This window comes from Phodopus roborovskii, unplaced genomic scaffold, assembly GCF_943737965.1.
Source record: "Phodopus roborovskii unplaced genomic scaffold, PHOROB, whole genome shotgun sequence".
In the NCBI taxonomy this organism is placed as follows: domain Eukaryota; kingdom Metazoa; phylum Chordata; class Mammalia; order Rodentia; family Cricetidae; genus Phodopus; species Phodopus roborovskii.
In genome coordinates, this window is record NW_026125444.1 from 14,201,645 (window position 1) to 14,225,000 (window position 23,356).

The 23,356-nt window shown below is 40.8% G+C and overlaps 1 protein-coding gene across 2 annotated transcripts in view; it reads right to left on the reverse strand.

Annotated features, from left to right (window-relative positions):
• Positions 1-7,596: 7,596 nt before the first annotated feature.
• Positions 7,597-23,356, reverse strand: part of Znf800 (zinc finger protein 800) — a 47,314-nt gene continuing 31,554 nt past the window's right edge. For both annotated transcript variants that reach the window (XM_051175786.1, XM_051175785.1), the window contains exon 6: positions 7,597-7,776. In XM_051175786.1, coding sequence (XP_051031743.1) covers positions 7,617-7,776 — 160 coding nt within the window. In that variant the 3' untranslated portion in view covers positions 7,597-7,616. The remainder of the gene's footprint in view (positions 7,777-23,356) is intronic.

Sequence of the window (23,356 nt, forward strand, 5' to 3'; positions counted from 1 at the left end):
CATGAGAAAATTTCCAAATGGGAATGCTATGTGTGCATATCCATATATCTATTGGGCCTAGACATCAAAGAATATTATAAATGAAATAAAACAAAGTCACTGTTCTCAGTGAGAGTATTCTAGAATATAACAGAAAGTACTTCTGTTCTGGTAAGTTTCAGTAGCAAAGGATTTAAATAAAAGGAGCAGAAGAAGAATCTTCAAGGGTCATTCTGGGGAACAGACAGCATGGGAACACACCTGAGGAAAGGACAGCATGGGATCACACCTGAGGAACAGACAGCACGGGATCACACCTGAGGACAGGACAGCACGGGAACACACCTGAGGACAGGACAGCACAGGATCACCCCTGAGGAAAGGACAGCATGGGATCACACCTGAGGAAAGGACAGCATGGGATCACACCTGAGGAACAGACGGCACGGGATCACACCTGAGGACAGGACAGCACGGGAACACACCTGAGGAAAGGACAGCATGGGATCACACCTGAGGACAGGACAGCACAGGAACACACCTGAGGAAAGGACAGCACGGGAACACACCTGAGGAAAGGACAGCACGGGATCACACCTGAGGAACAGACAGCACGGGATCACACCTGAGGAACAGACAGCACGGGATCACACCTGAGGAGAGGACAGCATGGGAACACACCTGAGGAAAGGACAGCATGGGAACACACCTGAGGACAGGACAGCACGGGAACACACCTGAGGAACAGACAGCACGGGAACACACCTGAGGAAGAGACAGCACGGGATCACACCTGAGGAACAGACAGCACGGGATCACACCTGAGGAGAGGACAGCACGGGAACACACCTGAGGAAGAGACAGCACGGGATCACACCTGAGGAACAGACAGCACGGGATCACACCTGAGGAGAGGACAGCACGGGAACACACCTGAGGAAGAGACAGCACGGGATCACACCTGAGGAACAGACAGCACGGGATCACACCTGAGGAGAGGACAGCACGGGAACACACCTGAGGAAGAGACAGCACGGGATCACACCTGAGGAACAGACAGCACGGGATCACACCTGAGGAGAGGACAGCATGGGAACACACCTGAGGACAGGAAAGCACAGGATCACACCTGAGGAAAGGACAGCACAGGAACACACCTGAGGAAAGGACAGCACAGGATCACACCTGAGGAAAGGACAGCACGGGAACACACCTGAGGACAGGACAGCACGGGAACACACCTGAGGAAAGGACAGCACGGGATCACACCTGAGGAAAGGACAGCACAGGATCACACCTGAGGAAAGGACAGCACGGGAACACACCTGAGGACAGGACAGCACGGGAACACACCTGAGGAAAGGACAGCACGGGATCACACCTGAGGAAAGGACAGCATGGGAACACACCTGAGGAAAGGACAGCACGGGAACACACCTGAGGAAAGGACAGCACGGGATCACACCTGAGGAGAGGACAGCATGGGAACACACCTGAGGAAAGGACAGCACGGGATCACACCTGAGGACAGGACAGCACAGGAACACACCTGAGGACAGGACAGCACGGGAACACACCTGAGGAAAGGACAGCACGGGATCACACCTGAGGAAAGGACAGCATGGGAACACACCTGAGGAAAGGACAGCACGGGAACACACCTGAGGAAAGGACAGCATGGGATCACACCTGAGGAGAGGACAGCATGGGAACACACCTGAGGAAAGGACAGCACGGGATCACACCTGAGGACAGGACAGCACAGGAACACACCTGAGGAACAGACAGCACGGGAACACACCTGAGGAAAGGACAGCACGGGAACACACCTGAGGAAGAGACAGCACGGGATCACACCTGAGGACAGGACAGCATGGGAACACACCTGAGGACAGGACAGCACGGGATCACACCTGAGGACAGGACAGCATGGGAACACACCTGAGGAAAGGACAGCACAGGAACACACCTGAGGAAAGGACAGCACAGGATCACACCTGAGGAAAGGACAGCACGGGAACACACCTGAGGACAGGACAGCACGGGAACACACCTGAGGAAAGGACAGCACGGGATCACACCTGAGGAAAGGACAGCATGGGAACACACCTGAGGAAAGGACAGCACAGGAACACACCTGAGGAAAGGACAGCACAGGATCACACCTGAGGAAATGACAGCACGGGAACACAACTGAGGACAGGACAGCACGGGAACACACCTGAGGACAGGACAGCACAGGATCACACCTGAGGAAAGGACAGCACGGGATCACACCTGAGGAAAGGACAGCACAGACACCAGCCTCCAGAGTGGAGAGCCCCTCTATCATCTACTGTCACTGAGATGATTGTTTCCCCACTATTCCTTAAGGAAATGTAATGGGGATAAACAAAACCTGCTGTAGAAGACCCTGAGCCTAGTTCTGTCCCAAAGAAAGTAATGAGATGTGCACTAAATTGTCTTAAAAATAAATAAAATTTTAGCAGGTCTCATTTACTTTATGTATATGAAATATAATTTTAAAAAACAAATATTTTAAAACAAATTTTCTAAATCTAAAAGAAAGCTTTCCTAATGACAAAATTTGAGACATCCATATTAAAAATAGGCAATCCTTCCCGATTTCAAAAATTTGAATGGATATTTGCTCATTATTGGGTGACTTTTTAAATTTCGTATTACTTGATGTTTACTGATACCATAAACATTTTCAAGCTCTTTCTTGACTCTTACATGAGCAACTAGGGCAGTGAAGAAACTGCTATTTGAGTGAATTACTGGTGGTGGTGACATCTCAACGTGCTGCTGTCTGTAATTAGAGGACACACTAGGCAACACTGTTGGTGGCATCTTCCAAAGGCGAACTCTACGGTGTTGCTTATTTGCTACTTCAGATAAAATCGTTTCATAGTTAAAGCTCACTTCTTACAAAAAAAAAATGGCTCTTTATTAAAATAGCAACATAAATATTAATAAACTTATTTTTATTAAAGAAAGCAGAATTAACAGGGGAAACACTCAGAACACTATTGTAAATTACACCACTTAAAAATGAAATAGAGACAGCTACTATAACAGTAAGAAGCTACGCAATAAAGCTATGCCCAGAGGTAAGTTTATAGTATTACTTCCTATTATTAAATAAGAAATTAAAAATTATCTAAGTCACCAATTACAAAAAAATTCACAAAACAACTACACGTTCTTATAAAAATAAGAAAGAAATTAGACATAAATAATTATATTGATATAAACAGAAAAACTAGAGTTATAAACTATAAACGTTGGTTCCTTAAAAAGCCTGGCAAGTCTAATAAGAGAAAAAGTACAGCTGAAGACTACAGAGTTAGGAATAAGAAAAACACTACAACCACAGATACAGAGAAAAATATTTTTAATTATAAGATAAATATATGCAGAAATCTAACATATTTTTAAATTCTATGAAAATGCATGACTTTCTTTTAAAAAATATAATTTTAAAGTTGCTATTCAAGAGGTATGGCTGCCTGTATAGGACAAAACCATAGAAGTTTTCAAAATTTTCAGAGAATTCTCTTTTATCTTATAAACAGTGCTATGAGGGGGTTCCTTCAAGACATCAAGGAATAGACAGTTCCTACAGTATTACTAATTTATAACTAAAACAGTCTAGAAATTCCCCTTCTGAAGCTAAGAAAGAAGACTACAAAAATATAAGATTGCAATCTAATCTTTTTCATGAATATAAATGTAATAACCCCAATTAGAATGTAAGGAATTTAACATTGTTATACTTAAAATGGGGGAATTCGTGCTGTGATTACAGACTTTATCTTATGGGGAAATAGCTCAGCATTAAGAAATCTTTTAATAATAATGTATTGTGGTAATAGACCACAAAATAAAACCATGTGATAACTTCTAGTTGACGAGAATATTTAATACAATTCAACAAGAACTTCAAAAAAAAAGTTTGCTATATTTGAATCAGAAAATCATTTCCTTTGGCTAAAGGTCTGCATTTCAGTCCAGTAGTTAACATTAAAATCTGGTAAAATACTGCTGGCATTCCTTACAACGTCAGGATAAGAGCAAATCTATTACCATCACTTATTTGATGAGGTATAAGCATAGTAAAAGAAACACAAAATCATCATTAATTATGCTTAAAATGATTGGCTATGTAGAAAAGAATCAGTAAGTATCAGTGAGATTTCTGAAAAGTTATCAAATACAAAATCAATTGACCCTACAAGCAATAGCTTTCATAAAAGCTCTTAAAAATGGGGAGGGGGAATGATCACAGTCAAATAGCAACAGAATGTAAAACAGCTGAAATATAACAAGTTTACAGCACATTAAAAAAGGACTGAAAAACCATACAAGATGTCTTCAGTAACCTTCACACATGACAGGTTCCTCAACAGGATATTTCAGAGTAGAAACTTTACAGTTTTTCTCAAATAACCCACAATCCTAAAGCAATCCTAAACAAAATAACACTAGCCTTTCTTTTGGAATTTACCAAAGTATAACTAAAGCTTATTGAGGAGCATATTTGAAAAAACATGGCCAAAAACCAAAAATATTTTTTAAAAGTTAAGAGTAATATTACTTCATTGTAAACACAGAATAAAGCAACTGATACCATGGCAATAGTTAACAGACTTCAGGAACAACAAACAAGTGATAAATCCAGAAACCACTCTACTGATAAGAACTTAATATTTGATAAATGTGAACTATTCAAAATGGTAAAAAAGAATTTTCAATAAGTGATGATATAACAACTAAATAAATAACATTTAGGCCCTTATACCTATAGCAAAAATAAATTCCATTTAGAGAAAAGTATTTAAATCTAAAAAAATGAAAATAAAAGGAAACAAATATACATGTAACACTGACTCAGAGAAGATATTTTTAAACATATCACCAAATGCAGAACTCATAAGAGATATTTATTGTTGTGAAAAATACAATGCTTCTGCATATCAGACATCAATAATTAAACTGGCACATACTGGAAAAGGGGCAGAATGTCAGCAACAAACAGAATAACCAAATTATTGGTGGTTTTAATATATAAATACCCCTTACTAAGTCAATAGAAAGTGAATCCCCAACAGAAAATTAGCATATGTATCCATTTATCCCTTCAACAACAGACATTTGTTGTGCATCTAATATGCACCAAATTGCTATGGGCGGAGAATGTAGTACTGAAGAATCCAGACATCTACACAGTCTCTTCCTTCATACATTCTAGTGTGGGGAGAAGGAAATAAAAGAGAGAGAAAAAAAACAAATAAATAAGATTACAAACACAGAACAGGGACAGGAAATGATTTGGGAGGTTATGACTACTTTCAATGTGGTACTCCACGCAGACCTCTCTCCACCTTCGCACCCATCTAGAGGATACACTGTGATGGAGGAGAGGATGGCCATGAAGGGCAGCTTAGAAATAGTAGCATTTACTAACCCCCTGAGGTATGGAAAAGATCTTGCTTGGCCTGTTGATGGAACTAGGATGGCCACACACAGTAAACAATAAGAGAAGAGTACAGAAGATGTTGGAGAAATATAAAAGGGTGAGCCATGGTAAGGAGTTTCAAATTTGTTCTATAACCAACTATTTAATGGATGAGAGAGGTCACTATCACCAGGTTATCAAAAATGTACTAAAGTAGGTCAAGAGTAGTGGTTGGGAGACCATGCAGGACTAGTACTAAATCTGGAAGGAGGAAGATTAAAGACAATTTTGAGTCAGGCATGATTGTGCACACCTATAAGTCCAGGCCTTAGGAGACAGAAGCAGGGAGATCACTACAAATTCGAAGCTAACCTGGTCTACATGGTGAGTTCCCAGTCAAGTAGAAGTATATAGAGAGAGAGCCTATCTCCACAAAACAAAGAGGCATTTTCGAATAATAAAACTGATTGATTAGATGGTCTGATTTGTAAGGAACTAGTCCTAAGAGAAGCAGAGGTGGCCTCCGAGCTTCTGACTAGGGAAACTGGCGGAAAAGCAGGATCATTTATTGCAGTTGAACAAATGGTTAAGAGGAGGGGAAATGATGGTGACAGGAGAGAAAGAGGAGAGAACCTAAAATTATTCAAAAGGCAAGAGAATTAGAGCCACAGCCCTGAGAGAAGGGGCTGGCCTTCAAGCTTTCTTCACAGTCACAAAATGGAACGTCATTTCCATGCACTTGCTGCTGGAACATGAGGAGGTCTGTATACAACTCCTGTTTCTCAGAAAACTATGAAACAAAAGGGGCACTCTGAGAACACAAACAGTAGGCCTAGATGTGGTGGTCTGAGATGACCATAGGAAAACCATCAATTTAAGATTTGCAATAATGCACTGAAAGTAGAACAGGTCGGTTGGGTTTTGTGATTTTCTTAGAGGAAATAGTCAGGTGTTCCAGTTAGGCCAATGCAAGACAGGGGGTACATACAGCCAGGGCTGGATTATTTTTTGCTTAGGAAAATAACTTGGAAGAAACTGAGGTTTGAGAGTGCTGACAGCATTGCATTTCAAGGCATGATTATAAATGGACTATGGAATCATGGCCTGCTCAACAGTAGAAAAATGAGGTCAATTAACCAAGAACTCAGGATAGGAAGATGATCAGAGAATGGAATGTCTGGAGTGTCAGTTCGGGTCCTAGCAGCAGACACCAAGACAAAAGTCACTGTGCAGCAGTTACGTTGAGGGGACACCTGAGAAAGACTGAAGAAAACAAGAGAAAAGAACCTTCATGCCATAGGCAGGTCTGACTCGCTGTGGCTACAGCCTGAAGCCAGCAGTCCTAAGAAAGTTTCAGTTCGCTGAGGGACCATGTAGGCCACAGGAACATCCCTGCTACCTTGGCTGTGACCAGTCACTGGGAATAGCCCAGGATAAGCACAACCTTGATGTAAAATAAACCCCAGGGACGGAGTCCCTGGAAAAACAACGGGGGGGGAGGGGAAAGGGGGGAGTTGGCTCGTCCAACAGCCTTCCTGGAGCAGCTTTGAGAGGTGCATTCCTGTGATCACCCCGGGACAATATTCTAAAGAGGATGAAGTTTCTAAGGGTGACAAGCTATGGTCCTTGGAAACAGGGACTGCCTCAAAAAAAAAAAAAAAAAAAAAAAGGAAGGGTAATCAGTCACGGGGAGGAGGAAGCTTAATTAATGGTCGAGCTCAGTTACTGTTGTGCATGGCTCAACTCTACGTTTGTTAGTCAGTTACCCCAGAGCCAACAAGAACTTGGACAACAGGAAATCTTCTGGCCGATGGCAGTGGGAAGTGGAGCTTGATGAGGGCCTTAAGGCGAGGGGAGCGAAGGTGGCTTCGAAGAACTGATATTGTGAAAAGCATGTGCGTGTGGACAGGGAGTCGTTACGAGAGACACAGAAAGGGAATTGTGTGCGGTGAGGTTTTCAAACACGCGGGGGTTTTTGCAGGTAGCCTGGAGACGCGTGGCACGTAGCGGTGGGATGGATGGCCGGGCGTCCGGAGGGGCGGGGCGGGGCGGGGCAGGGCGGGGCAGGGCAGCGGCCGCAGCGGGGGCCGGCGACGCGGCGTCTGCAGAGAGGACCCGGGACGGCCGAGGTGCGGCGGCGCGCGCGGCCGCGGGGGCGCGGGAGCGCGCGGCGGCGTCACGGGGCGGCGGACTTGCCGAGGGCGCGCGCCGGGTGCTGGCGCTCCCTGGCGGCGCCGCGGAGCTTGGCGCGGCAGCTGGAGGCGGCCTGGCGCGTGGTGACGGCGCCCGCGGGCGGACGCAAGATGGCGGCGCTGCGGGGCGACGGCTTCGCCAGGCTTCGGCCCCCACGGGCGCGGCGGACCCCAAGGAGGAAAGACAAAGACACGCCGGTTAGCAACGAGCGGGAACCGCGCAGCCCGGGGCTGAGGCGCCGCGTCCCCCGCACCCACCAGGTAACGCTGCGTGCGGGAGCCGCGCACCCCGCGACGGGCAGGGCCGCAGTCACCGAACCCCGGCGTGAGCTTGACCCAGAAATCCTGTTTTTAAAAACTCAAGCTATGAATGCAAATAAAATTTCAGAGAAGTGTCCTGTGCGACATCCGTAATGGAAAACGGGGAAAGGGCAGGAAGAAAAATTGTTAAGTTTTTCATACCCGACAATAAAGTATTATAATCTTATAGTGTGAACTAACTTGCTAATAAATAATGCGTGAGATATTACCTAACAGTACCGGGAAGTAGTCAATGTAAAGATCGATTTCATAGGCATTTGTACTTGTGTGTTCAGACAACCCGACTTTATAGAATGATGGAGAAAAACAATGGGCTGCTATCTTCAGGTAACAGGCTGCAGATAACGCTTGTCTTCACTTTATTTATGACTCCAAAAATTGTACAGTAAGTACATTTCACTATTAAGATAAAAATTTAATGGTTTTAAAATTTTATTCTGCTTATGAATTTATAAAATTATACAGGGTAGCAAAATGGTAAGCATAAAGGGATTTGAATGGGTTCACTGGGACCGATTATCTTCACTCGAAGCTCTGTAGTAATCACAGTATTAGACTAGTTTATCCCTTAAACTTTCAACAGTTAAACAAAGCCACTGTCGTTTCCAAAATTATACCTTATTTTATTCTAGTCTAATCTTGAGGGAAAAAAAGTTTTCTGTGTTTTTGATGACTTGTAACTTGTCAACTTGTAATTTCCTCAGACTTCGGAAGATGGTATACCAAAATCAGAAAAACCTACCCTGCTTTTGGAACAAACATTTTACATAATACCAGTGTTTCAGTTTCAGTAATGTGCCCTCCCCTGTATCTGAAAGCATTTAACCTAAGAAAAAGTTAAGTATTACATGAACTATTGGCTAACTGTTGGTCTTTAAGGGAATCTGTTTGGCTAAATTATTCCAGGGAACTACAAAAGGGTTAATAATATAGATGTGTGCCAGAGCTTTGTTATTATATAGGAAATCCATTGCAGCATAAGCTTCAAAAATATTTTTAAGCTAAAACGACTTCAGGGTTGTCAGATGGATTTTATTTGGTGATAAGCTCATCAAAGATTAGGTGTTTATGGGAATGTATGTGCTCTGTTGCTTACGATGATGACATAATTAACCACACCACCTCCAAGTTTCCTGCCCTCTGAAGGGTTTGGATAGAATCATCTCAAAGACACATCTTTGGGGGAGGGGGGAAAAATATATATATATATATATATATATATATATATATATATATATAAAACTTACAAAGAGAACCAAACCTAAGAAGCCAAACATTTGTGTTAACTAATTTTCTGAATAAAATGATGGCTGTAAAAGCCTTTTTTTTTTTTTTTTTTTTTTTTTTTTTAAGAAAGCATTAGCTCTTAAAAATCTAAGCATTGTATGTATTCCAGGGCATGTGGAGGTCCAATGACAATGGGAGTTGGCTCTCTGCTGCCACCATTGGGTTCCAAAGTGGAAGTCAGGTTGTCAGGTTACCTCAACCACCTTTTTCCACTCAGCTATCTCACTGGCCCTAATTTCAATTTAACATTTTAGAATGTATTTTAAGTCTTCTTTGCTCAGACAGTAACAGCAGATGATGGATGGATGGATGGATGGATGGATGGATGGATGGATGGAAGGAAAGAAAAAAACATACATAAAGTTTCTATTTCTATTTATTTCTGAGGTTATCTAGAAAACTAGTTTACCATTAGTAGGATGAGTCAGACCCCAAGGCTAGCCTGAATCCCTAAATCGCTCAGCAGACCTGCCAGGGTTTTCTTCTCATATTCTTCAGACGAACCATTTCATTTCCTGTCATTCATTCCTTAGCTCAGATTCATAAAAGCATCCCACTGTCTCCACGCTAGCTGAATCAATAGTTGCTAACCTTTGAGGAAAGCCAAAGACCAGTCCAAGGCTCTGCCTAAAACTGTCACCCTCCAGAAGCTTGCACACAACCACACTAGAAACTGACTTCCTGAACACAAACGTGAGAACAAACAGCTGCTTCCTTCACATCACTACCTTCATAGGAATGGAAAATTGATGCCTCCTGGGCGGGGTCCTGTAATTTAAAAGATTTTAACTGCTCAGTAGTAAGTCTTGATGAGACTTAATGAGTTAAATCTGTGATCTTGCCTGTATCACAGCAAAATGTCCTTCATTTTTTATATCAATTGAGCCACTCCCCCTGAGGCAACAAGTACTAAAAACCTTGACTCACCAAGATATGTAAAGCCCAAACACGGAATTTCATACAGTGTTCTTGCAAGGTTAAATTAGCCTGTATAATGGGACAACCAAATTCCTCCAAGGTTCATGTTAGAATCAACACACATTATATCCTCTCCCATCAAGTTCAAATAAGTACCCAGCTAAGTCAGAAAATTTCTGTGTGGTATAGAGAAAATATATTGTGTTTCTATTTCTTGGCAAGACCCCGTGGAAAGACAGTGGCTGCTGCTGATGTGCTAAGTAATGAAATACAATAATGTATGCCAGTCCTTAGCTCACCAAACCAGAAAGCCATGGTGCCCATGTAGAACTGGAGCAAATAGTATTTGAGGATGCTGACAGTCTCCCGACTTTCTGAAACGAACTTATTTGCAGATACTAAAACAGACACGGAAACAAAATGCATGCACTGAGAGTTATCAAGTTTCACTCCATTACATGCTAAAGAAAGACAGCTGCCTGCTTTTTCCAAAGTATTTGAAAAACCTACATCAGCTTTCTCTTATGAACCATTATTTTAGAAAATTTGAGCCAAAATATTTTTATTCTTATTCCCTTAAAAAGTTTCCATCTGTGTGCTCTTCTTGTCCCTTAACTCATTAAAGGGGTGGGGAGTGTCCTCCTACTGCTTAAGTTCTCATCCCTTCTGCCCCTCAACTGTGAAGTTTTCTGACTGCTGTAGTCTTAAATGATCTGTTCCCTATTCTTGCTCTGAGATCATTATCACAATAATCTGTATTTTCACAACCACTGGAGTGATTTTTCTACCATTTCCCATTCTATTTTGCTCCTCTTTAAAAAAAGAAAAAAAAAAAAAGTCCATCGTCCAGTTGGGTGGAGAAGAACACTAACAGCATTTTTTGTTGATAGTGTGACTGGCTGGCTCATCTGAATCATCTTTTCTGTATTCACATTCACACAGAAAGTTGATTTGCCTACAGTGTGATTGCCAGATCAGCAATAACATTGTTGCTTGCTAAATTAACCAACATTCTATCTCTACTCCTCGATTTCCTCCCAACATTATCTCCCAACACTATGGCCAACTCCCTACTCTAAGACACTGCCTCCATTTAAAAAAATAATTCTCTACTATGTAAGAGAGAATTGAAGCAGAGCTTGAGATGAAAATGTACAAGGTTAGATGGAAGAAGTCACCAAGCAGTAATATTAAGATCACATATCCCAACAAATTAATATTACAAATGGATGGAACATGGGTAATATAGTATTTGGGTACAAGAAACAAATTCTAAAGTAATAAATATGTTAAATACAAAATAGTTGTAAAATAATGCAGAGTGAAGTGATATTACCCTAATTAGTTCAGGGAGCCAACATTAAGGATTAACTAAGGAAGCCAATGGATAGGAAGAATTGGAAGAATAAAAATTACTCAAAATTATTCGATTGGAACCCCTGCTCCCCCTTGCACAAGCTGGGAAACTTTTCTCTACTTCCAACTCTCATCAAAAAAAGGCACCCAAGTACCTGCCCAGGGACCCAGCTTTTGACCATACTTAGGCACAGTCCCAGCTCCTGGCTGGCACACATTGCCCATCACCTAAGATCTATAAAATCTCTCTGTCTTAGCCTGGGCACCTGACTTCACTGGCCCTGTTCTTTGGGGAGTTACACCCAATAAACCTGCATTTATCAATTTTTAATCTTGTCCGATCTGGCCTTTTATGTCAGCAGAAACATATCAAAAATATATAAGATAAAATAGAAGTTATATACAAAAGTGGTCCAAAAGGCTCTCTTTGACACTGCAGGTAATAAAACGAGGTAGACCCAAAAGCACCTATGCTTATTAATAGTTACCATTCACTTGCTGGGTGCCAGACATTAAGTGTTTTCATCTACATTGCCACAATTTTTTTTATTGAAGTCAGTTTTGTAAAACTCTAGTTTTAAAAAATGTGCTCAAGGACATAATCTCTTCCCCTGTAGTAAAGAAATCAGAAAAGCAAAAGTTGTCAACGACTTTTTGGCCTGGTCTAATGAGAGGGCACTAAAAATGAAACTGTCTGGTCTGAGTTGAGATTGTGTCCCTAAGAGAAAGTTGTCACAGTAGGCTGACTCAATGCTTATCAAGAAACTAAGCTTACACTACCCAAGGAAAAACATAAACACAAACCTAGCCTCGAACCTTTCGATCTACAACAGTGCCTTGCCTGCAAGATGTGCTAAGTGCAATGGTGGCACAAAGCTTATGGGAGAAACCAACCAATATCTGAACTGATGTAAGGCTCACTCCATGATGTAGAAACCACACCAAACACTGCTTGTGTGATCAAGAACCTCAGACTAGATAGCCCAGGGACCTAGGGTAAACCTCTCTACTAAAACAAAACAAAAACATGTAGTAATGACTCCTAATGACATTGTGCTATACCCAGAGATCAGTGCCTTGCTCAGCCATCATCGCAGAAGCTTCTGCAGCAGATGAGAGCAAATACAGAGACCCACAGCCAGACATTATCAGAGAACAGGAGACCTTGGAGCACTCAGCCATAAATGTAACGTTGCTATCCAATCCCTTCCCTCGGGACTCAGGGAATCCTGCAGAAGGAGAGTTGGAAACACTGTAAGAGCCAGAGGTGAAGGAGGACACCTAGGAAACAAGGCCCTCTTAATCACCAGGCTCAAAGTACATATGAGTTCACAGAGACTGAGGCAGCTTGCACATGGTGTGTGTCCACGGTTTGGACTGCACCCGATAGCGTCCTAGAGCTAAAAGAGAAGTGGGCACATACCCACCCCACACCCCTGTCCATAACCCAGATACTATGTCCAATTGATACCCAGTTGCACCGGGGAAACAAAGTACTCTTAAGGGTAGGCTGCATGCCCAGCAGTAGGCAGCCAACGGAAAACAATTCTCAATGTCACAGCAGAGCTTTATCTTTAATTTTATCTTTTTTTTTTTTTTTTTTCTCAACAGTTTTCTGTTTTTATGGGAATGAGTATGCAAATGAGTGGGTCTCTGTGTCTGAAGCTATTTCTTGTGCCTTGAGCTCTTTTCCTTCTGTTTCTTCTAGCCTATTTCAATGTGTTTTTTATTAGATCTTGTTTTATTATTATCCCTTATAAGCCTGTTTGTTTTCCAGTGAGAAACAGAAAGGGGTTGGATCTGGATGGGAGAGGAGTTGGGGAAGAACTGGCAGGACCAGAGGGAGGAGTAACCATAATCAGGACATATTGTATGAAAAAAAAAAAAAAATGTTTTCAATAAAACTTTAAAAAGGAACTGATTATAATTTGCTTTCCCAAATTTGCCTACTGGAGGAAAATATACCGACTATGAATATTAGTGTGCCTGATGCTTCCTAGTGTGAATTAAAGAACTGGCACTCTGACATTTACACACCAGTATCTGTGAGTACTTTAGATGATCCAGAAAACAGGTGGCTCTGAGAGACTGAGTGTGGATATCCAGCACCCATGTAAAAGTCGGGGCATCTAGAATGGAGCTCACCAGCCAATCAGCCCAGTCAATGATGAACTCCAGGGAGTTCATTCAGGGAGAAACCCTCTCAAAAAGTAAAGTGCAAAGTAATATGGGAAAACATCCAGAGTCACCCTCCAGCCACACACATCCATGTGCCTACAACCACATGAACACATCCACACAGAATCATACCTATACCATCCACACACAAACAGCTTGATATTTATAGCAGTGTTGCTCCTCACTGGCCCTAAGATTGACTCTTTGCACATTACCATACAGATTTCTATGTAAGTCTAAAAGCAAATTTCCTGAAAAATTCTTACTATTCCCATCTTAGTTTTTTGCTTTATTACTTTGTTTTGTACTGGGGACTGAACCAAGAGCTTTACCTGTATGAAGTAAGCTACATCCCCAGACTTCTGACAATTTTGTTTTACCCTTTTTTAAACAGAAAAGTAAATGTTCTGATTTGTTTGGGGTAACTAGCAGTAATAGCTAATATATAAATTTCTCTAAATATAATTTTTAACATTAGCATGATTCATTATAAGATAAATCAATAATCACTTCTTTCTCTCTAAAAAAAATGTGAACAGTACATTATATTAAACAGAAGATGGTTCGATATGTTATACTAGAAATACATCACTATTTTAAAATATATTCACTTGGGTTAGCAAAATCCAGTTGCCTAAATGGTATTTAAGTGTAAAGTCATGAACCAAAATAAATAAATAACTACATAAAAATACCTGACTCTACATTTCAGATATACTTTTGAACATGCCTTTAAAATAAGATGCCAAAACTGCGAATGACGTGGTGCCATTTGAATTAGGATAACATATACATGTGTATGGCTGCATATGCATAAGACAGCTCTTAAAAGCCCATGACACTGGTAACGGCCTGCCTCTGTCTAGGGAAGGGTAAAAAGAGAAGAGCTGGTAGAGAGAAGACTTATCTTCCACGGCACCCTTTCTGCAGTGTGCTTTCTCAGATAACACATTACCTAACAGAACAACCCTTACAGGACAGCTTCTTTCTGTTCTTCAGTAGCTACACATGAACCAATTTCCTCCATTTAAGATGAAGTTACACTAAGTCTCTACATCTCTATCTACATTTCAACAGAATTATGGCTCAACAGGTGTACATGAGATGCCAGCTGGCCAAAGAAAACCATAAGCCTTACTTGGTGGCAACTTATATAATGTAATTATTTTCAATTCTGCCTGCAGTTTCCATGAAGGCTGTAGGAGTAATCAATAGTCTGGAGGAAAACCCAGGTTTGAAACTTGACAGTGTTTCCCTTCTTTCTATTCTGTACCAAGTAAAATTGTGGTTAGGTGCATATCCACACTACTGCCTCCAACACACATTACAAAAGAAGAACAAATATTATATGGACATACAAAGAGGTGTTTTATGATAGTTAAAAACAGATCCTAAAATTGGAGAATACTGAAACTCACCCTTTTATTTTCATACCCCAAGCATCTCCTAAAGCCATTTATAATGTTCTTAAACAAGGTAGTAACAGAGGAGATAGCAAACACAGAAGTATAAAGCTAGCACTAGAAATAATAATGAAGAAGGCATTATAAAGAGACCAAAATCAACTGCTTCCTTGCAAAGCAAGGAAAATGGGAAGAGGCCAGGGGTTCGTTCATTTATAACCATTGCTTTAAACTTGTAGATAATCTTGCTCTCCGAGAGCTAGACTTGATTCACAAGGACAACAAAATTAATATGAATGCAATATCACACAGAGTAAATGTGAAAATGGAAGGGCAGATGTTGGAAGGTCAATGCAGACTAGAAACATCAAGAACAGAGTGATAGAAGACAGGCTTTGAAGTCTGAATGATCAGCAAAGGGATGGTGACACCACCATGCACAAAGTGGAGACAGGAATCTCTTCCAGTATGATTCAGGTCATGACCTGAGCAATAGTAATGATGATTCAGCTTATCATGGCTTGCTTCTAAGTGGTTAGTTCATTAAGAATGTTCAAAATTCTTTTTTCAGTTTTTCTGTAGAGAATGATGGCATGCTAGCAATAGATCCCACCCTGACTGAGGGGCTGAAGAAATGGCTCAGTGGCTAAGAGCACATTGAGTAGCACACAACCTCCTGTACCCCAGCTCAAGGCAATTCAACACCCATCATCCAGCCTCTGCAGGTACATACATCTATGTATACATGTAAGCACATACACATAAATACAAATAAAACAACCTTATTTAAAGAAACTGACTGAGTAGGCTCAACTACAAGATCAGCATGCACCTAGACCCAACTTTGGAGGAGGGCAGAACCCTAGGCGTGTACTTCAAAATGTTTGGCAACCTTTCCCAGTGTTTTCTTGCAGGTACCTCATATTATTTCCTGTCATAACCATCATACTCAGAAACCAACTCCACCCAAAGCACAAAACCAGGAAATGAAGAGGTGCCAGTTTTCCATTAAATTCCCATTAAAAGTATGCACTGGGCCTGCTGAATGAAATAAACTCTGGGTTTCTGCTACATGAAAAAAAGAAAGTCATCTAAAGTAAAATAAAACAACAAACCCTTCTAATTTTGTAATCTTAAAAAGGTGAAGAAAGAAACAACGCATACACAAGTATGGGCAAAATACACAATACACGTTGGCGGTGCTCACTGTTAAAGGGACAAAGAGTGGGTGTGCTATTATTGATTGCATACTGATAAACCTTGCAAGAAATTTCCAAACGAGATTTCTCTCTAGAATGTTGGCATATAGGCAAGAAAGAACCACACGTATAGAAATGCCATGAAACAAGAAAGGTCTTCAAGTCAGAAAATATACTCTAAACTTAGACTCTGTGATTTTTGTTATGCTTTAAACACCTAAGCATTCTTTTATGTTTATAAACATCTCCTAGTGCTTTGCTGGAGTATGAGCTGATACAGGCAATCCTACTTGGAGAGACAAGATCAGTGTTCACAAAATTTAATCTTTAAAACTATAATAAAGTTATAGTTATAATAGAGTTCAGTGCTACAGCAGACTGCTTTGTGTTTTATGCTCTAGGGATTAACTCAGAACGTAAGAGAAACAAAACCATTTTCAAGGCATTAGAACATAAAATTATAAGCTCCACCCCATGTTCTACAGATCCTGTAGCTTTACCATCTCCTAATTCATGTCTGTTGGCTTTCAATTGTCGAGCTTAACACATCCATAAAACTTCCTCTACTGAAACTTCCTGGTCACACAGTCTTCTTGGATTTCTTCCCTTTAAAGTCAGATTTTTCAAGTCAGTCCCCAAAAGTGAATAGCTCAAAAGGTATGTGGGCTTATGCTTCCTGTATTAAATAAGCAGAGTTCATGACAAGGAGTTACTGACTTCTAAAAAGCCACTCACTGAACCTTCCTGAGAATGTTGGTCGAGAGTAATAAGCTCCTTCATGTATCAGGACAAAAATACCCATCTGAACTGTTGTATTGTTCAGATCCAAGATCAAGGCAAGTTCTATTGCGAGGCTCTTCCTTAGGAAGGTGAAAGAAGGAAAACGAACAGGAAGTCCACAGGAAGGAATATGACAATGCATGACCTACATTCTAACATCGAAGAAATCGCCAGCCTAAGAAATGCAGCTCTGAAAAACAAAACTAGCGTATTTCAATCACTGTTCATCCTTTAAAAGCATCTTTTCCCCTTATACTATGGCTATGGATACTAATTAGTCAGTCATATGGATTATACCCTACTTTAAAGTACATGTGTATGGTGTACATGAACATGAGTGTGTAGGAGCATGTACCCATGCATGCACACGCAGTGACCAGAGGATGTTTCTGATGTTTCTGTCCATCTTACTTCCTTCAGACAGGGTGTCTCACTGAACCAGAAGCCTGCAATTTCAGCTAGGCTGGCTGGCAGCTACCAAATCTAGCTATCTCCACCTCACAACACTGGGGTTACAGGTACACATGCTAGTTACTCCTGGCCTTTTCTGCATGGGTGCTTAGGATTTAAATTTAGTTTCCTATGCCCTGCCCTCTACTTTATGCTGCCTGAGTTGAAATACAGGCCATTCCTGTCTAGTCAGACATAGAGAATGTTCATGGAAAACACCTAAGTTCAAAACTATGGGATTCAACAACAACAACAAAACAGCTGTTCATTCCAAGAACACTAACATATTGTTTTATTTAAAAAACATTTCTCTTTAAAGGGATGGTCTTTTAAAGTACGTATCTGAGATTTACCTCAAAAGCCCTCTGAATATCAACTAACTTACATCCCTCATGCTACTACAATCTAAGTGCCACTTCTGAGGTAATATCAAATACACTGTTCTATAAGGAGAGGCAGACACAGAGATAACCACTTCTCGTCAGACAGCATCTCTCAAATGAACCACTGAAATAGAAACACCCAAGCTACATGTCATCCTAGTTACCAAATAAACCAAAAGAATGCAACAGGTAGCAGACACATTGACTCTATTATTCTATCTGGTGATTTCTTCCAATCCTGTGGCTTTCACACCTACATCAACACTAATGGGTCCTAAATATCTGCCCAGAGCAGTCTCTCCTGGCCACTCACCTGAATGTGCTGGAGAAGAACCTCAAACTCAACCCATCAAAAGTTAATACATTCTCTCTTGGAAGATTCTGCCCAACCAGAATGCCTGAGATTGGAATCATCAGGGTTCATTTCTTATCTCCATTGTCCAGAAAATTCCACTCCTGAACTTGTACTGGCAGTCCCATTGCCATTACCTAAATTTTTGCCATTTACATGAATTTAAGCCCCATCACATTTACAGGGCTGAAGCTAGTTCATAATTAATTTTCCCACCACATACACATTTTCACTCCACTCCACATTTGTCTCCTCGGTGCTATAGAAGACCCAATTTAAAATCCTTCAATAGCTACTCCTAATCTTGAAAATATAATTCAAAGTACTTACTGGTGTATAACATCTTAATTTGGCCACTGTCTAGTCTCATATTCCTTCACTTAATCTAAATATCTAAATCTGGGAATTTTTTATGCATAATTCTTTCAAACCTCAAAGATGAATTTAGGAATTAGAAGTGACTTTCCAAACCCCAGTATGTCTTAAGATTACGCCTTTGTGTCCTTACAGTGCACTCCTCTATCACAATGCCTGAAAGGAGCCTCAGCAAACCTCTGTATCCCTAGCACAGGCGTCTACCACGCAGAAAGCTGAGCTCAACATGTCTACAGAAGGAATGATTCAAAACAGCAAAAGCTGTAGAATACGTAGTCCATGAAATTCTTTGGCTTTTGACAGCTGAACAACCACTACAGTGTGGGGGATGATAAGCATAGCACAGTAACATTAACCAGCAAGTCAAAGAGTGAGGCAGGAGAATTTGAATTCAAGTCCTGCCTAAGCTACATAGTGTGTACCATACCAGTCTGACCTACACAACGAGATCCTGTCTAAAAAATCAAAACAAACCAAAAAAATGTAATTCATTTATTACTATAATACTAACTTCTCTGTTGATACTTTAAATGTTCACTCATCTTCTAAAGATTAAACAAGTTTTTAATCTCTAAAAGGGAAATAAAATTCCAAACTTCAGATACAACTTGTCTGACAAGTAATAACTGTTTCATTAAGGTGATCCAAAGTGTGCCTCAGTCAGGAATCTGGGTTAATTAGACCTAGCAAACACCTGTTTGACTCCATGCCTAAGACACTACCTGGGCATCAGTAGCAGGTAAACAACTTTCTGCACCACCCTACAAACCTCACAACACTGAAGTCATAGTGGTGAACTCCTTGTCATCTACCATAGCCCACAAACAAAACTAGTTTTCTGTTTTGCTTCCAGGTTCTTTTCATGTGTTCAGTATAGAGGTAGAGAGTTTCACAGTCTTTACATAACTAAATTATCTTTGCTGATAAGAATTTAAAAGAACCCAGACAGGCATAGTGGCAAACACCTCTAACCCAACACTCACTTGGAGGCAGAGGCAGGTGAATCTCTTTGAGTTCAAATACAGCCACATTAAAAATACTCAGTAAATATCTTCAAGCTATATGTATAGTGTCTATAAAACCCAAATGAACTTCACTTTTGATGTTAGATCCCATCTAAATCTGAGATACTTCTGGTCTCAAGCATTTGAGACTGCCATAACTTGTGCATGGCGTGAGCTGCCTCCACCAGAAACTATGGTATATAGATGAGTAGAAAGCCCAGATATCTGTTGTTTTCAGTTTCAGTTTTGTGTAAGCAATTCAAGTCCATATCCTGATTAACCAACTATCCACTAACATAACCCAAGCAACTGGCTTTACAGAATTCCTTTAAATATCAAACTCCTCTTGTACTTTGAAAGCAAGATATATATTCACAGTATTGCAGGCATTCTATAATGAAAGATATAGCAAATGGTGACATGTGTTTTATATAAACTCCTTTACATGACATGAATAACCCCCTCTACAGAAAAGTGAAGTCAACCAAGAAAGATGCATGTCTCTAAAGCAGCTGTTCTCAACCTGTGGGTCATGATCCCTTTGGGGCCAAATGACCCTTTCACAGGGGTCACCTAAGACCATTGGCAAACACAGATAATACATTACAATTTCATAACAATAGCAAATTAGTTATGAAGCAGCAATAAAAAACAATTTTATGGGTGGGGATCACCACAACATGAGAAATTGTATTAAAAGGCTGTAGGATTGGAAAGGCTGAGAATCACTCCTCTAAAAAGATCCATTCACAATGACTTTTTGTTGGAAAAAAATATATATTCTAAATCACAAGGTACCACCAGCATAAATTTGTGGGATATCCTATCATCCAAGAGTGAAATATTATTCATACTACTCAACCAAAATATGAAAAATCAATTTTATAGACTGTCATTGGGGCCATGTAATCAAGTATGCAAATGTGTTTAGAATCTAAATTAAGTCATAAATAAAGATACAAATTAGCACTGCTTCTCTCAATAATAAAGAAATGGTCATGGAATGGAGTACTCAGTGGTAAGAAACAATGACATCCGAAAATTCACAGGCAAATGGAAAGAACTAGGAAAAAAACTATCCTAAGTGAGGTAACCCAAAACCAGAAAGACAAATATAGTATGTACTCATTCATAAGTGGATACCAGACATAAAGCAAAGGACATCCAGTCTACAATCCATAACCCCAGAGAAGCTAGAACCCTCTTCCAGAAGCAGATGGAAGCAGATACACAAATCCATAACTAACCAATAGACCAAGCTCCTGGAGTACAAGCTAAGTGAGAGAGAAGCGAAAATATGAACAAAGGAGTCAAGACCATGATGGGGAAACCCACAGAATCAGCTGACCTGAGCTAGTGAGAGATCACTGACCCAGGTCTGACAACTGGGGAACCTGCGTAAGAACAAACTAGACTCCCTGAATATAGGTGACAATGGTGCAGCTGGGACAATGTATGAGCCACTGGCAGTGGGTCCAAGATCTAACACTGATGCACAGACTGACTTAGTGGAGCCCATTCTATATGGAGAGATACCCTGCTCAGCCCTAGATGCGGGGGTATGGAGGGGGAGAGGTGCTTTGGTCGTGCCTCAACTAGATGATGGGACAGACTTAGTAAAATTCCTAGGCCAGATGGGAGGTGGGGGGGGGAATGAGGAGAGAGGAGACACTGAGATTGGGATGTAAAATGTAAATTAATTTAAAATGAACAAACAAACAAAAAAAGAAATGGTCATGGGATATTTCTTTAGCAGTTTTAGAGATCACTGAACTGACAGCTTCCATCCAAAACTCATTTCCTGCACAAATACTTATTGTATGCACCACAATATGTGTAGCAGATGCTGTACTGGACACCTAAGACACAGAAATGGATACAGCCCTTAAATGGCCTTTTCAGTATAGTTAGGGAGACCCTGCCACACAGGTAAAATTACACAGCACTGTAGTAATTGCTACAAAGGGAAAATTAGAAAGTGGGATTAATACACTGAAGGAACATCTACTACTACTGCCCTGGAGACAGGGAAGCAAGTCCTCAAAGAGAAGGTGGGAAGGTGATGCAAAGGAAACTCCAAACAAGAGGTACAGCGTCTTGTAGAAAGGCTCAGGGCTTTCCACTTTAGAAAACCTTCTCTGGCTCCAGTCTGAGGTGCTACCATGTAAGCACAAAATGGTCTCTTAGAATGATAGTTTCATCACCTTAGTCATTATGTTAGTGCAGGTATGAAACAAAAGTGACCCAAATCAAGAAAAGACAGGGCTCGGGAAAGGAAGGCCATTCTTGACACAGTAGAAGAGTAGAGCAGGCTAAGAGAAGAAGCAAGTTCAAAGGTAGGAAGAAGATGGTTCTAAAGGGAAGATAATTCAAAAGGAAGTGCACCTTTTGAAAAGGTCACCATTCGGTCCTTTTTGTTTTTAAGCCTTCGAACTTGAAAGCTGCTGTCACCAGAAATAACAAACTAAATGGATTATCTCCTAAGATGCTAAATAAATGGAAGGTACACACTGAGTGTCCTGTCTGAGTCCTTTGATCTCAGGGAGTACAGAATTCCTATACAGACACAATTATCCCAAGCCCTGCCTTCAAAGCTGCCAACACCACACAGACCTCTGGAGAAAATGCACAGAGTATCTAATAACCTGCTACCCATCTGAGTTTCCTCAGAAAAGTGAATTACCTGAATGAGACAAGAGTGACTCTCTAGCTGCCTTAACTGAATCACAAAGCTATGGTTAGAAAAGGCCACATTTCCATCACTGCATTGTAGTGTAAGCACCAATCCCATCTCTGGGGTGGACAAATGTAAAAGACAAAAGAAAGAAGCCTGTTATTATCTTAGCAAGGTTAGCACTACAACCAAGGTCTATGAGAAAGTGAAGAGTTTAGGACCCTGTCGTATTTGTGCCTTATGTTCTCATCCATCCTCTTTTTTCACTACTACTGTCCCAACGACTGTGCTAAGCATGGAAGTGACATCTACCTTACACAAATCTTTTCAGTGGAAAGACACACACACATTAAACAAATCAATTCATAATATCAGCATGGTTACAAACTCTATTAGAGGACACTAGGAAAAGAGAATATTGAACTTCAGGGAGAGACATTTTAATGAAAAGCAACACTAGAGTGATACTTAAAGGATGTGTAAATTAGTCAAGCAATGGACAAACAGCACTACCTATGTTTTAGGAAATCAGCTATGGCAATAGCAGAGGAGAGATGGGAAAAAACACAGTTGACAAGGACACAGTAAACAAGACAAAAAGGCAGCCACAGAATGGGAAAAGATTTTCACCAACCCCCCATCTGACTGATCTCCAAAATATACAAAGAACTCAAGAAGCTAGTTACCAAAACACCAAATAATCCAATAAAAAGGGAGGTACAGAACTGAATAGAGAATTCTCAATAGAGGAATCTAAAATGGCTAAAAGACACTTAAGAAAGTGCTCAACATCCTTAGCCATCAGGGAAATGAAAATTAAGGCAACTCTGAGATACCATCCTACTCCAGTCAGAATGACTAAAATCAGAAACACCCATGACAGTTTAAGCTGGAGAGGATGTGGAGAAATGGGAACACTCCTCCACTGCTGGTGGGAATGCAAACTTGTACAGCCATTTTGGAGATCAGTATGATAGTTCCTCAGGAAGATGGGACTCGGTCTACCACAGGATCCAGCAATTCCACTCTTAGGCATACACCCAA